Source organism: Equus quagga, chromosome 10 (genome assembly GCF_021613505.1).
Source record: "Equus quagga isolate Etosha38 chromosome 10, UCLA_HA_Equagga_1.0, whole genome shotgun sequence".
NCBI classification, from domain to species: Eukaryota; Metazoa; Chordata; class Mammalia; order Perissodactyla; family Equidae; genus Equus; species Equus quagga.
In genome coordinates, this window is record NC_060276.1 from 37574782 (window position 1) to 37588890 (window position 14109).

General features: G+C 50.9%; 1 protein-coding gene across 2 annotated transcripts in view; it reads left to right on the forward strand.

Annotated features, from left to right (window-relative positions):
* TSC22D3 (TSC22 domain family member 3) overlaps nucleotides 1-5102 on the forward strand; it is a 59684-nt gene extending 54582 nt beyond the window's left edge. For both annotated transcript variants that reach the window (XM_046673038.1, XM_046673039.1), the window contains exons 3-4: nucleotides 2411-2462; nucleotides 3569-5102. In XM_046673038.1, the coding sequence (XP_046528994.1) occupies nucleotides 2411-2462; nucleotides 3569-3799 (283 nt within the window). In that variant the 3' untranslated portion in view covers nucleotides 3800-5102. The remainder of the gene's footprint in view (nucleotides 1-2410; nucleotides 2463-3568) is intronic.
* The last annotated feature ends 9007 nt before the right edge of the window (nucleotides 5103-14109 follow it).

Genomic DNA, 14109 nt, shown 5'->3' on the forward strand with positions numbered 1-14109 from the left:
AAATGAAAATATATTTTGATGGAAGCATATGTAAATCCTACTAGGCAACAATCACCTCGTTTTCCTTGTGAACTTGGAATCTGTTCCTGAAATACCCTCTAACCCTGTGTATGGCTGGACCTATCATAGGGCAGGTGTTTTCCTGGGACGGTTTATATATAGCCTCAGTTGATAGTTTTGTTGCCTTTTGCTGTTTACAGGAAAGTAACAAAATCTTGTTTTTAAAAATAGGGGCATGAGGGGCCGGCCCGGTGGTGCAGCGGTTAAGTGCGCACGTTCCACTTCAGCAGCCCGGGGTTTGCCAGTTCGGATCCTGGGTGCGGACATGGCACTGGTTGGCACGCCATGCTGTGGTAGGCGTTCCACATATAAAGTAGAGGAAGATGGGAACGGATGTTAGCTCAGGGCCAGTCTTCCTCAGCAAAAAGAGGAGGATTGGCAGCAGATGTTAGCTCAGGCTCATCTTCCTCACAAAAAAAAAAAAAGAGAGAGACATGAGATCCTGGATAATGTTGAATGTATTTTCCTTGCAGAGTAGGGTGTGGAGACCAAAGAGAAAAGGGCGGGCATCTTGTGGTCACTCTAGTGCCCACTCCCCTACTGTCTCCTCCCCACTTCCTCTGTCACCCACTTGGACCCTAGCTGCTCCCTTGTACATGTTCCCCCTCTCATCCGAGTTCCTGGACCCTCTCCTCTATACATGCACAGTGGCACGCAGATTAACTCAGACCTGTGCACGCACCCTGTGCATGTTACAGATCTCTGCATGTGTCAGTACACAGACAGATACATCCAAAGGAGGAGGTGAGTGGATAAGGTGCTGGGGTTGGGGGCAGGCCAGGAGGCCAGCTGTCTAAGTGAGGGGACATTCAGGTGTGTGCAGGACAGAGGATGAGAAGGTAGCCGGTGGGAAGAAGGTGAGGCTCCTGATGGTGATGCTGAGTATCCAGGGGGTGTGGTAGGCGATAGCATTGCCAAGCCACGGGGGTACGCTGGCTGACACCTGAAGCAGCGCTTTTAAAACCAGCCCCACCCTCTACTGAACGCTTTCTACCTCCTGTTATGGCATTCGTACTTATTGCTTTAAGAAATCAGCTCCAGTTTGGTTTTTACCAATCTCCAGAGCCCTCTTTGTAGATGCCAGTTGGCACAAGAAAGCGCTGAACTGTTTACAGTCCCAGCCTAAGGTTCAGGGAGGGGATGTGGTTTAACTGGGCCACAAAGCGGTACAGGACTCATTTGCATGGCCCCTGACGCCATGTGACGCAGCCGGCTCCTCCTATATAAAGAAGCAGGAGCCGAAATATCTCTGAGTCTGGGTTGGACTGGCGGCTGTGGAGTTTGTGACACATTAGGTGACACCCCTCGAGTCACTTCCCTTCAACTCTGGAGTGCCTGCCTGGCTTTGGGTCCGCTCGGCAGCCTTCGCCCCCCTCCTAGCCCCAGGGCCAGACGCGCAGAGCCCAGCCCCGTGCAGTGCGCCAGCAGCCGCGGCCGCCCAGCCCGCCCAGTCCGGCCAGAGCTCCCCGGCAGCCCAGCCATGAACACCGAAATGTATCAGACCCCCATGGAGGTGGCGGTCTATCAGCTGCACAATTTCAACATCTCCTTCTTCTCTTCCCTGCTTGGAGGAGATGTGGTTTCCGTTAAGCTGGATAACAGGTAATCACTGGCCCCAGCTCCCCAGCTGGGGCGCCCGCGGGGGCTGGGCTGCGAGCGGGATCTCAGAGCGAGCCGTGCGCTGCCGGTCCCCGTTCCCCGCGGTGCAGCATCCTGGGAAGGGGCGGGGGTAGGGGACGCAGGAAGGGGGGCATCACCGCCGCGCTGGGATCCGCCGTCGGAGCGTCCCTGCGGCCGCTACGCGCCCGAGCTGCTGCAGCCCGAGGCAGAGGCGGCTGGAGGCAGAGGGCGGCGGGGCCGGGCTGGGCAGGGCTGGGCAGGGCTGGGCAGGGGGCTGGCCGCGCGCCGTGCGCCACTGAGGAGCAGGCCGGAAGCTTCCGAGCCGGGAAGGAATTCCTAGCTAGCCTCGGAGCCCCGGTAGGTTTGGCCTGGACGATCTGGGCCGGCGCCGGAATGGGCAGGCGGCAGGGGACTCCCTGGGACGCGCGCCCCTATTGTTTGCATGTCGCCTGGGCGGGCCGAGCAGGCCACGCTAGCCCGTGCGCCCAGGACCCGCGCGCTGCTCCACGCGGATCTCTGGGTGGTGGCGGTGGGGAGCCAGCCTGGGTGGGGAGGTGCAGCTTCCTGCAGGGGCCAGGGAGGGACCTGGGGGCAGAGTGCCCGGAACTCTGGTCCAGGGAGGCAGGAGAGAGGAAGAGCTGGGGCAGATGGAGGACTTGGGCCACAGCTGCGAGGCCGTCAGAGTGAAACCAAGTGGGTAATTCAGTCGCTTTGCTTTTTGTCTTGGCAGTGCCTCTGGAGCCAGCGTGGTGGCCATAGACAACAAGATCGAGCAGGCCATGGTGAGTGGCATCACTGCGTCATTCCCATCCCCAGACTGAGCTGCTGCTTATGTAACTCGGAGCAGGACTGTGGGGGTGGGTGCAAAAGCCGTTAGCCAAGAGCCTGAGGAAGCCGCCAGCCTGCCTCCTATCCCCTTGGGGGCCTTAAGTAGAGTCTCATCAGAGTGGCACCTTTTAGGGCATTTCCAGTCTATCCTTGTTGTGCCCCCTTCTTTCCTCCTCCCTCTTCCATCCCAGGACTTTGCCACAGCCTCTGGCTCCCTCCTGGCCTGTGGCAGGCAGGGAGCTCAGACACTTGCATTTGTCTGTGTCCGCATTTGGCAGGGGCCAGAGCTCATTGGATGCACCCGTACTGCAGTGCCTCTGCAGAGCAGGGGCTGGGGTCAGGAGTTGGGAGGAAACAGGAAACAAAGCACCCCACCCCTTCTCCCTCTCTTTACCAGGTAGAGGCCAAAATGGCTGCAGGGCGTCAGGGCGCCTGGCACTTATTTGTGCCCTGGAGCTTAATGACAGTTCCCTGCCCCCAGTGCAGTCGTGGAATTCAGAGAGGATGCAGCAATCCCAGTACCTTCCCCCAGGGCTAGTGTCCTGCCAGGCCAGGCTGCAGGACAGCTGCATTTGTGTGTGCTGGGTCACGTAGAAAGGAGGAGACTTCAAAATAGCCAATTTTATTCTCTTGGTGAAGACTTGTAAAGCAGACAAACAGTCTGGGGTGCATTGCGGGTGCTCCCTGGGATCTGGGCCAGCCGCAGGACCTTCTGTGGAAATGGGGATATAGCAACCAGCAGAAGCCTCATCTGAAAGGTCCTAAGTGGCCAGCTTTGAAAGTCATTAGAAACTTGCAGGGGGATCCTTTGCAGCTCAAAGACGGGCTCCCAGTGCACGCGTGGCCGATCGTGCAGCTCTCCTGAGAGAGGGTTTCAGTGCTTCAGAGAAAGGCGCAGGACAAATAGCGCTGCAGGGCCAGCGTGCTGACGGGCTGCTGAGGGAAGGCTGGAGGTTGGTGGCATGAGAGACAGCGCCGTCTCCCCAGTGGCAAGGTGAACCTGCTGCAGAGGGACCATGATGGCTAATGAATGGCTCTGTTGTGATTTCCTCCGTGACAGGATCTGGTGAAGAATCATCTGATGTATGCTGTGAGAGAGGAGGTAGAGATCCTGAAGGAGCAGATCCGAGAGCTGGTGGAGAAGAACTCCCAGCTGGAGCGTGAGAATACCCTCTTGAAGACCCTGGCGAGCCCGGAGCAGCTGGAGAAGTTCCAGTCCCGTCTGAGCCCTGAAGAGCCAGCTCCTGAAACCCCACAAGCGCCTGAGGCCCCCGGTGGTTCTGCGGTGTAAGTGGCTCTGTCCTCAGGGTGGACAGAGCCACTAAACTTGTTCTACCTAGTTCTTTCCAGTTTGTTTTGGCTCCCCAAGCGTCATCTCACGTGGAGAACTTTACACCTAGCATAGCTGGTGCCAAGAGATGTCCCAAGGACATGGCCACCTGGGTCCACTCCAGTGACAGACCCCTGACAAAGAGCAAGTCCCTGGAGGCTGAGTTGCATGGGGTCTTGTCACCCCAAGCCAGTGAGCCTCTAATGCCACCGCGCCCTAGGGGCTCCCAGAGCCTGGGCAACTTAGCTGTGACTGGCAAAGGAGAAAGGTAGTTTGAGATGTGACGCCAGTTAGTTCCAGAAAGTATCAGGGGTCTGTTTTTCATTTCCATGGACATCTTCAGCAGCTTCACCTGACAATGACTGTTCCTATGAAGAAGCCACTTGTGTTTTAAGCAGAGGCAACCTCTCTCTTTTCCCCCGCCTCGCCAAGGCAGGGCCACAGATGGGAGAGATTGAGCCAAGTCAGCCTTCTGTTGGTTAATATGGTCTAATGCATGGCTTTGTGCACAGCCCAGTGTGGGATTACGGCTTTGGGATGACCGCTTACAAAGTTCTGTTTGGTTAGTATTGGCATAGTTTTTCTATATAGCCATACATGCGCATATATACCCATAGGGCTAGATCTGTATCTTAGTGTAGCGATGTATACATATACACATACACCTACGTGTCGAAGGGCCTAACCAGCTTTGGGAATATTGACTGGTTCCTTATCTCTTAAGGCTAATTCTTTGACTGTGTCCATTTACCAAGTTGATCCAGTTTGTCCTTTAGGTTAAATAAGACTAAAGCGTAAAGACAGGGAGGGGGCCAGCCTCTGAATGTGGCCACAGATGCCTTGCTGCTGCAACCCTTGCCCCATCTGTCCCCTGAAGACTTGTGAGGTCCTCTTTTGAAAGCCAAACCCACCATTCACTGGTGCTGACTACAAAGAATGGGTTTGAGAGAAGATCAGCTAGGACTTCACATTGCCATTCAAAACACTCCGCTTTTTTTTTTTATGTTTGTGGAAAACTTTCAAGTGAACAGAATGATTGCCTTGCTGGTGTCCTCATGTGGACAAGGGATGGACGAGGGAACGGCTTTGACCTGACGGTGCCTGGGTGACGTGCTCAGGGAGCTTGTCTCTAGCGGGTTCAGTGAACACTTTCCACTTTCTGACACCTGATCCTGATGTATGTTTCCAGGATTTGGATTTTGATTTTTCAAATGTAGCTTGAAATTTCAATAAACTTTGCTCTTTTTTTTTTTCTAAAAATAAACCTAGTGTCTGACTGAGTGTAAGTGGAGTGGGTATTAGGGGCCCCTCGTGTGGTTGGGGGTGCTGTTTTTCTGACTCATTGAACACGCATGAGCACCTTCTAAGTGGCAGGCCTCTGCTACATCCATGATCTTGTGTAACCATCACAATATCCCCCATTGTACGGGTGAGGAAGTTGAGACTCAGCCAGTTTACGTGACTTACCCAAAGTCACACGGCTATTAGGGTGAAGCAGGATTCAACCCTACATCATCCTTCTCTGTTCTCCTGCTTTCATATGACAGCTTCAGAGTGAGCGGTGAGGTGACGACTAACATACAACCTCAGCTTGAGGGGGTGATTTGGGAGGAAGGATACCCCAAGAAGGCCTAAAAGTAAAGGGCAGCGTACACACGTGAGGGAGCAAGAAGAGAGGAACCAAATAAACACAAGTGGGCCACTTCCCTCTTCTGAAAACAGCATCCAGGTCACCTGTTCTCCTTAACACCTGTCCACGTGAGATGCTTGACCTCGGCAAAGGAGCTAAGGAGGCCTTAGTGAGAAAAGGACTCAGAATGTATGTGATGGCCAAAACCACGTCCCTCTCCCCCAAGGGAAGATGCTCTCAATCCTTGCTGTTCCACTTGTCACTGTTGAAAATTCTCTCACAAAACCCACCAGCCGTGTGGGAGGGCTAAGTCCAAGGATCCTGACTTTACTTCCCTTCTCCACCTTTCTTTGGGGTTCATCCTCACCCATCCCCCTTCCCCCGGCCCCATGTCTTGGCATCTGAAGTCCCGACATTTCTCTGATTCTCTGTTGATGAGCATTCAGTGTCTCCTGGACCACACCCTAACCTGGACCCACCCTGGACCCTGAGCTGTCTTCTAAGGCCCCTGTGTTCCCAAGGGAGGTTATCACCCCTATGTGAGTGACTCCATATGATCTCAGCTTCCTCTAGATATATACCCATCCCTTTGCCACTTGAAATTTAACAGAACTCCTTGATTTCCTTGAGCCACAAACCAAGGCCCAAGAGGTCTTGGCCCCCTCCCTTGCACCAATCACTGCCCAGTATATTCAAAATGTCATGCTTCCTTCACTATAAAGGTCATACATGTTGGCCTGTTCTCTTCTAATCACCAAAACTCTTCTTCAGAAAGTTACGAACTCCTGCTTGCCAGCCCGTCAAATCCCAATTTCCCCAGCTGCTCCTAACCTTTGACTCATGATGCCAAGTTCCCGGTGTAACCTGCCAATTTGGTCTTGGCTTGCAGATTTCACGGCTGCTGGAATGGATACAAACTTTGGACCAGGCAGCCACCCCCACCTCCTGACCCAGACTGGCTCTCCTCAGTTCCCACTTACTCCCAATCCCCTCCCCCTTTCAAGATGAGCTGAGGGCCTTTTGAATACTTCAGCTGGTCTGTAGACTTCCCACACGTGATTTCTAGCCCAACAAGAGTCAACAGATGAAAAAAGAAACTCAGAAGATGGCCCAGCAAACTCACAGCCCTCTCTGGTCATCCAGCCCTTCCCTGCAAGAAAGGGGAAAAACTTGCCCACGGTCACATAGTGGGAAAGAGAGAAGAACTTCGTTTCCTAGGCAACCCCGACTAAACAGAGACAAACACTGCCACTTCTCAGGCCACAGCGGTTGCTAGACTAGATAAGAGGAACTTTGTGGCTGTTTGTTAGTCACATATAGGAGCAGCTCTTTGTTGTTGTTCCACCGAAAACCAAGTAAGGGTGGGGCAAGGCAAAGCACACACTGCTCCTGGAAAGACGCTCACGGGCTTTGGGGTTCTGGGCTCAGTGAGTCCAGCTGGACCCAGAACAAGGAAAAGAACAAGAGGAACAACGGCACTAATGCTCCTCTGCCTGGGCACGCACCCTCTCCCAGGGCCCTCCTATCTGTTATCTCATCTGATGCCCACGCAGCTCTCCCCTCCCTGAACATCGACAAGAATCAGAGGAGCTCCGCTCTGAGCCCCTCCTCATTAATGCGGAACAAACCCGCTGTTTCCTGCTGTCAGAAACACAGGCAGTTATGATTTTTACCTCCATTTGACAGACAAGAAAACTGAGAGCCAGGGAGCTCGGTGCTACTCCCACAGTCCTCACATATCCCATGGGGCAGTGGTTCCCAGCCTTTGTGACAACAGGGGTCCCTTTTCAATGTCAAAAAATATTCTCAGACCTCCCTCCCCCAACCCAATAGTAGTTGAACTTTTAGTACTCACTGAGAGAGAGAGAAAGGGGGCATGTGATGACAAACAGCGACTGTGAATTCAGTGGGGCTTTTAAAGGAATGTATTGTATTTGCCATAGAAGCAGAGAGGTAGATTTGAAAAGTAGAACAGAAATGTGGGCAGTAGATTATTTATAGACAAGGACTGCTGGGGTGCAAGGTGCAAGGCTCCCAGGCGGGAACTACCAGAGGAAGGCGCTCCTGGTTGGGCTCTGAGAAGGAACCCAGGGACCAAGCAGATGAAGCAGCAGGGCCACTGGGACCTGGAGTGTAGGGAGAAGGATTCCAGAAAGACCATAGCAAGGAAGGCGCACACCCTGCTGTCCCTTAGGGTATTTTGAAGTTGACCTAACATCATCCTCCCTATCCTGGAAAAATCTCTTTTGCGGATCGCACCTGTTGTCCTCCTAGTTGGTTAGAAATCATTGGACATAATTAGAGCTTTGTAGACAGCCCAGCGCCTTAGGTTGTCTCATGCAGGGAAGCTTGATGGAACCCAAATACTTAATACTTAACTCCGTCTGCTAGACACGGCAAGGTCTGACAGAAAACTCCATCAGTTAACTATTCCGAGCAGAAGTGGTTTCCAGGAAAGAGCTGGCGGAAGGGGCCATAACAACCATAATTAATAATAAAAGTTAACATTTCCATGGCACTTACTTTGTGCCAGACACTGTTCTAAGCCCTTTGGCATCTATTGCCTCTTTTAACCCTCTCCACAAATCTGTGAAGGTATATGACTCAGATCCCCATTTTAGATGAGAAAATGAGAACACCAAGGTACGGAGAGGTGAAGCAACTTGCCCAAAGCCATTTAGCTAGTGAATGGCACCGCCGGGTGTGTAGGGGAGAGGGGACAGACACATTGAGAAACAGGATGGAGACTCTCAACAGCTTTCATAATTCCTCCCATATAACCAGAAGTGTTCTGGAGGTGGGGAGGGGGGTGGTAGAAAGGAGACCCCCCCCAAACCAGCAGAGGAGCTATCATAAGATTAAAAATGTCCCATGAGCCTGCAGAGTTGGGAGTGAACAGGGAAGGAGGAAGGAGGGATGATGGGAGGCCGACTTGGCTGGCTCCCAGCCAAATGAATGGAGATAGGATCTACTAAGTCTGAGGGAGCCATGGTGGGCTTCTGAGCGGGGAAGTGATGTGATGCCAAAGATATTTGCAGAAGATGGGTCCTGGCAGCTGGAGAGGCTGGAGCAGGGAAAGGCTAGCGGAAGACAGGCCAGCTGTTGCTGTAATCCAGGTGCGAGGTGATGAGGGCCAGCCGGGGCAGAGAGGGAGAGGGGTCGTGGAAAGGAGACAAAGGGACAAAGCCGAAAGACACTGGAAGGCAGTGTTTCTCCAAGTGTGGTCTGCAGTCCACTTGTGTCAGGTTTGTTGGCAAGTTCGTTTAAAATGCAGATTCCAGGCCTCACCCTTAGACTAAAGAGGGGGATGGGGCTCGGGAATTGATAACTAACAAGCGTCCCTGATGATGCTGGAGTTTGTGAAAGTTTGAGGAACTTCCACTAAGTGAAAACTCAGCATGACCTGGGGACAAAGTGAGCTGGGAAGGAGAGAGCAAAGTAGCCATGAGTCAAGGATAACATGAAAGTTTTTTGTTTTATGTTTTTTATATTGTGTTAAATACATATAAAATTTACCCCTGCAACCATTTTTCTCCATTGTAACCATTATTAAGTGTGCAGTTCAGTGGCATTAAGTACATTCACATTGTTGGACAACCATCATCACCATCCTTGTCCAGAACGTTGTCATCTTCCCAAACTGAAGCTCTGTCCCCATTAAACACTGACTCCCATTCCCAACTCCTCCAGCCTCTGGGGACACGAAAGTTTTGAGTCTGGGAGACTATGGAAGCACGGAAGGAAACAGGGGTGTAGGAAAAGGCTGCAGATTTTCAGAGGGAAGATGAATTCCAATTTTGATTTCCAGCTGAGCTAAGCATATTTACATATGGAAATATCCCAGAACCAGCTGTGGAAAGAAATGTGAAGTCCAGGGCAGGAGCAGCAGATGTGGAAGTGTCTGCATGTCACAGGAGCTAAAGTGATGTGAGTGGACATGCGCCCTGGGAAGTGGGTGCAGAGGAGGCCAGAGCCACCCTTTGGACGCCGCAAACAGTGAGGCCGTGCAAGGGAGGAGGAGGGGCTGGCTAGGGAGGTGTCAAGGAAAGAGATAGGAAAAGCCTCAAGGGACACTGAGCTTTGTGATCTCCTCTCCATTTTTATTCTTGTCGATTCCTTTTGACATTTCTTCTTCAAAGTTCTTACTGCAAGCCCCACCAGCTTATAAAATTAAACTAGTCTCTAAAGGTCACTCTGGAGAAGACTGAGGCAGCTGAGGTGTTCTAGGAAGAAGAGTCAGGAGTCCTGGGCTGTAGTCCTAGTCTTTGGGAACAAGCCATATGCCCTGGGCAAGTCATTGGTGTCTCCAGACCTCAGTTTTGCAATTTGCAAAACAAAGCAGTTACCCAGGATCATTTCTGAGCCATGCCTTAGTAAGTCCCTGGGCCAGGCAGAGCCCTCTAGCAGTGAAACTTGTACAGTTACCTCTTTGCTCTAGGCCTCAGTTTCCCCTCCAACCCCCAGATTCTAGTCAGCCTCATAGCGAATTCTTATCAAGTTGCTGAGGAAATGTCCAGTTTTCAAGACCAATACAGGGCTCAGCACCACAGCACTCCATGTAATTCTGTAGAGGAAGGAATCACTTACAGCCTTATTTCCCAGCTTGTCTCATTTCATGAACCACTTCTGGTTGTGGTGTGACAACACACTTACAAGCTCTGGGTCACCAAACTCAAGTGGGAGAGAAGGAGGTGGGCTGCATGGAGGATGTCTTGGGTAGGCAGAGGGAACAGGCTCACCTTTGAAAGATTTGTGACTGATGTAGATAAATGGAGAGGACAGGAAAGAATGAAAAAGAGATGACCAGGAGGGGGTGGGTGGGGAAGACAAGAACTAGAAGAGGAGGAACGTGAGCAAAAATGATGGCCCCACCAGCCCCATGGCTTAGTGATTAAGTCCAGTGTTCTCCGCTTCTGCAGCTTGGGTTTGGCTCCTGGGTGCGGACCTACACCACTCATCAGTGGCCATGCTGTGGCGGCAACCCACATACAATATAGAGGAAGATTGGCACAGATGTTAGCTCAGGGTGAATCTTCCTCAGCAAAAAACAAGACGGCCCCAGCCCACTGGGGCTTCCTCAGTAGGGCTTCTCGCAATTTCTCTGCTGTCCCACTGGTGAACTTCCTGCTGCTACCACCTAGGAAAAAACAAGACAAATTCTCCACTCTTTAGAGAAAGGTAGGTCCTGTACTGTCCCAAGCATCTCCTCTTTGCTGTCCATTGCAATCCATAATCTACTCATTTCAAGTGCAAAACTAACCTAACCACTGTGCAGAGACATCTGAGGCACAAGTGATGCCCCAGTGAGTTAATTCACATCTAGGGTCAGAGAATAGAGTAATATGCCATTAGGGCTGGATGGGGCTCTAGAGATCAACTGCCCCAACCCTCTTCACTTTCCAGAGAAGGACACTGAAGCCCAGAGAGAGAAATAGGTTTATCCCAGCCACTCAAAGTCAGCAGCAGGGCCAGGTCGAGCCCTCTAGTGCTAGAGATGACCCTCTTGCTCTAGGCCTCATGTCCCCAACTGTAAATGAGGAAATAGACCAGAGCAACAGTTCTTAACCTTGGCTGCACATTGGAATCACCTGGCAAGAGTTTAATGCAGTACTGAGGCCTGAACCCTGTCCCCATAAATGTTGAGAAAATTGGTCTGGGATTGTAACCTGGGCATTGGAATGTTTAAGCTCTTCAGGCGATTCCTGGATCATCTGTGAGGATTGTTTCAATCTTGACATCTGGATCCAATCATTCAACAAACATTGGCACCTACTGTGTGCCAGGCACTGTGCTAGGCACAGACCAGGTCAGACAGGGCCTCTGTGCTCCTAGAGCTCCTGTCATGTTTCCATGTGGAGAAAGCAGGTGAGACAGGCTGCTCATATTACCAGGCCTGTTCAGAGACAACTCTACTTCTCTTTCTCTAAGCAGTTCTATGATTAATAAAGGTGATATTCTTATCTCCTGTCTGACTGATGTGTGTCTCTCTTGATTGCTTCTGATTTCAGGCAGAAGAAAAGAGGTGCTATTTATCAGCCTCCTCAAACTCTAGACCATTCTGTTGGGGATGACAGGCAGTATACAAATAATCCTATGGCCCCTTCTCAGTCACCTTTGCAGGTTTCTCCTCCTCTAACTGCTGGAGCGTCTCGGGGCTCAGCTCTGCCTTCTCTACACACACTCTCTCGGGTCAGCTGCATCTATTCCCAAGGTCTTAAGTAGCATCACCACACTAATGAGTCCCAAATTTGTATCTCCCATCCTAAGCATTCTCCTGAGCTTCAGACTCAAATATTCAAATGTCTTCTCAACAGCTCCACTGGTATGTTTCACAAGTACGTCAATATCTATGTGACCAAAATCAAAGTCTTAACTCCAACCTCCTCCAGTGTACCCCACCTCCTCCAGTGTACCCCATCTCCACGTAAGGCACCACCATCTACACAGCTGCTCAAATCAGAACCCCCGATTCCCCTCTCCCTCTCAGCTCCCACCTTCAGTCCATCACCCAGTGTCACGTCATGTTTCCATCACTTGACCCCCAAAGCACACTCTGAATCCCTCTACTGCTCCCCAGCCCCATTGCCACTACCTGGTCTAAGTCACCCTCATCTGTCACATGGAGGCAAAAACCTCGCATATTTGTCTCCCTGCTTGCACACTGGACCTTGTCCAATTCCACACAGCAGCCAGAGTGACTTTCTTAATGCAAAACCAGATACTGGCAGTCCCTTGCTTTAAGCTTATCAATAGCTTATCATTGCACTTAGAATAAAGTCCAAACTCCTTCCTGCGGCCTACAAGTGCCTGTGTGGCCTGGCTTCTGCTGACCCCTGCAGCCTTTTCACCAGTCACTCCCCAGCTCTTCCCAAGCTCCAGCCCCACTGGGCTGCTTTCATTCCTTAAACACACCTCAGAGCCTTTGTGCACGTGGTTCCCTGGGCCCGGAATGCTTCCACCAGCACTGCCACCCCACCCTTTGCACGGCTGTTTGCTCTTATCCTTCAGCTTCTCACTCTCTGAGAGGATATTGCCCATAACTCTAAAAAAATGTCCCCTCCAGGGGCTGGCCTGGTGGCATAGCGGTTAAGTTCACATGCTCAGCTTCGACGGTCTGGGGCTCAGATCCAGTTCGGATCCCTGGTGCGGACCTACACACCACTTGTCAAGCCATGCTGTGGCAGGCGTGCTACATATAAAACAGAGGAAGGTGGGCACAGATTTGGCTCAGAGTCAGTCTTCCTCAGCAAAAAAGAGCATTGGCAGCAGATGTTAGCTCAGAGCTAATCTTCCTAAAAAAAACAAGTTTCCTCCATTATTATTATTTTATTATTATTTTTCCTCCATTATTATTTCCTTCATTGCACTGATCCCAGACTGTAATGACTAGTTCACATATTTCTGGGTGTTTGTTTCTGTCTTACTGCACTGGAAGCTCCCAGAGGGCAGGATCCATACCTGTTTTGCTCAGCACTTCATCCTCCAAGCTGAACACAGTACCTGATGCCTGCTGACCAGTTAATAAATGTATGCAAGTTTCAGAGGTGGTGACAGGTGATGGTGGGTTGTAGAAGAGATTTCTCATGGGGATGAGGGAGGAGCTTTCCGAAGTGAATTGGCCTGTTGGTCAGAGCACTTACAAAAGCAACAAACTGTTTACTCTTTCAACAATTTTTAATTGAGCCGGTTCTATGTGTCAGGCACTGGGGTAGGCACTGGGGATATAGCGGCAAATCTGAGAGATGCAATGGGGTCCAAATGGGCCTTACTGTGAAGGGAAACTGCGTACAGCCTAGTGCTATTCTTGTGCCTCTTGCCTAGGGAAATCCCCACTGTTATCCCTTAAGATATTCTAAATTTTCGCTCTTCTCCATATCCATATTTTAACCCATAAAACTCCACCCTATTATCTGGAGCTACTTGTCAAGCTACAGTCTGAGTTTAGGGAGGGAATATAGTATTAGTTAGGATTAGCTCTGGTTGCAATAACAGTTGCTTTCAAAAGACAGAAGCTTATTTATCTCTCCCATAAGAGAAGTCTGAGGGCAGGCAGGCCAGGGTTGCTAGGGTGACTCTATAAAGTCACCAGAGACCCCAATTTCTTCCAAGCTGCTACTTCACCATATTTAGCATGTTGCCTCAGTGTCCTTAATGGCTGCTTAAGTGCCAGTCATTGTATCCACAATCCAGATAGCAAAAAGGAAGAAAGGGAAGAAAAATTACTCCTTCCTTTTGAGGAAGCTTCCCAGAAATACTGCACAACCCTTCTGCTTACAACTTATTGGCCATAACTTCGTCTGGCCACTCCTTCTAATGGAGACTTTCTTAAACTGGGTACATTGCCATCCTCAAACAAATTCAAGGGGCCGGCCCAGTGGCTCAGCGGTTAAGTTCGCACATTCCACTTTGGCAGCCTGGGGTTCACCGGTTCGGATCCTGGGTGCGGATATGGCACCGCTTGGCAAGCCATGCTGTGGTAGGCGTCCCACATATAAAGGAGAGGAAGATGGGCACGGATGTTAGCTTAGGGCCAGCCTTCCTCAGCAAAAAGAGGAGGATTGGCAGCAGATGTCAGCTCAGGGCTAATCTTCCTCAAAAAAAAAAAAGAATATATTAAAAAAAAACAAATTCAAGTCTTTGT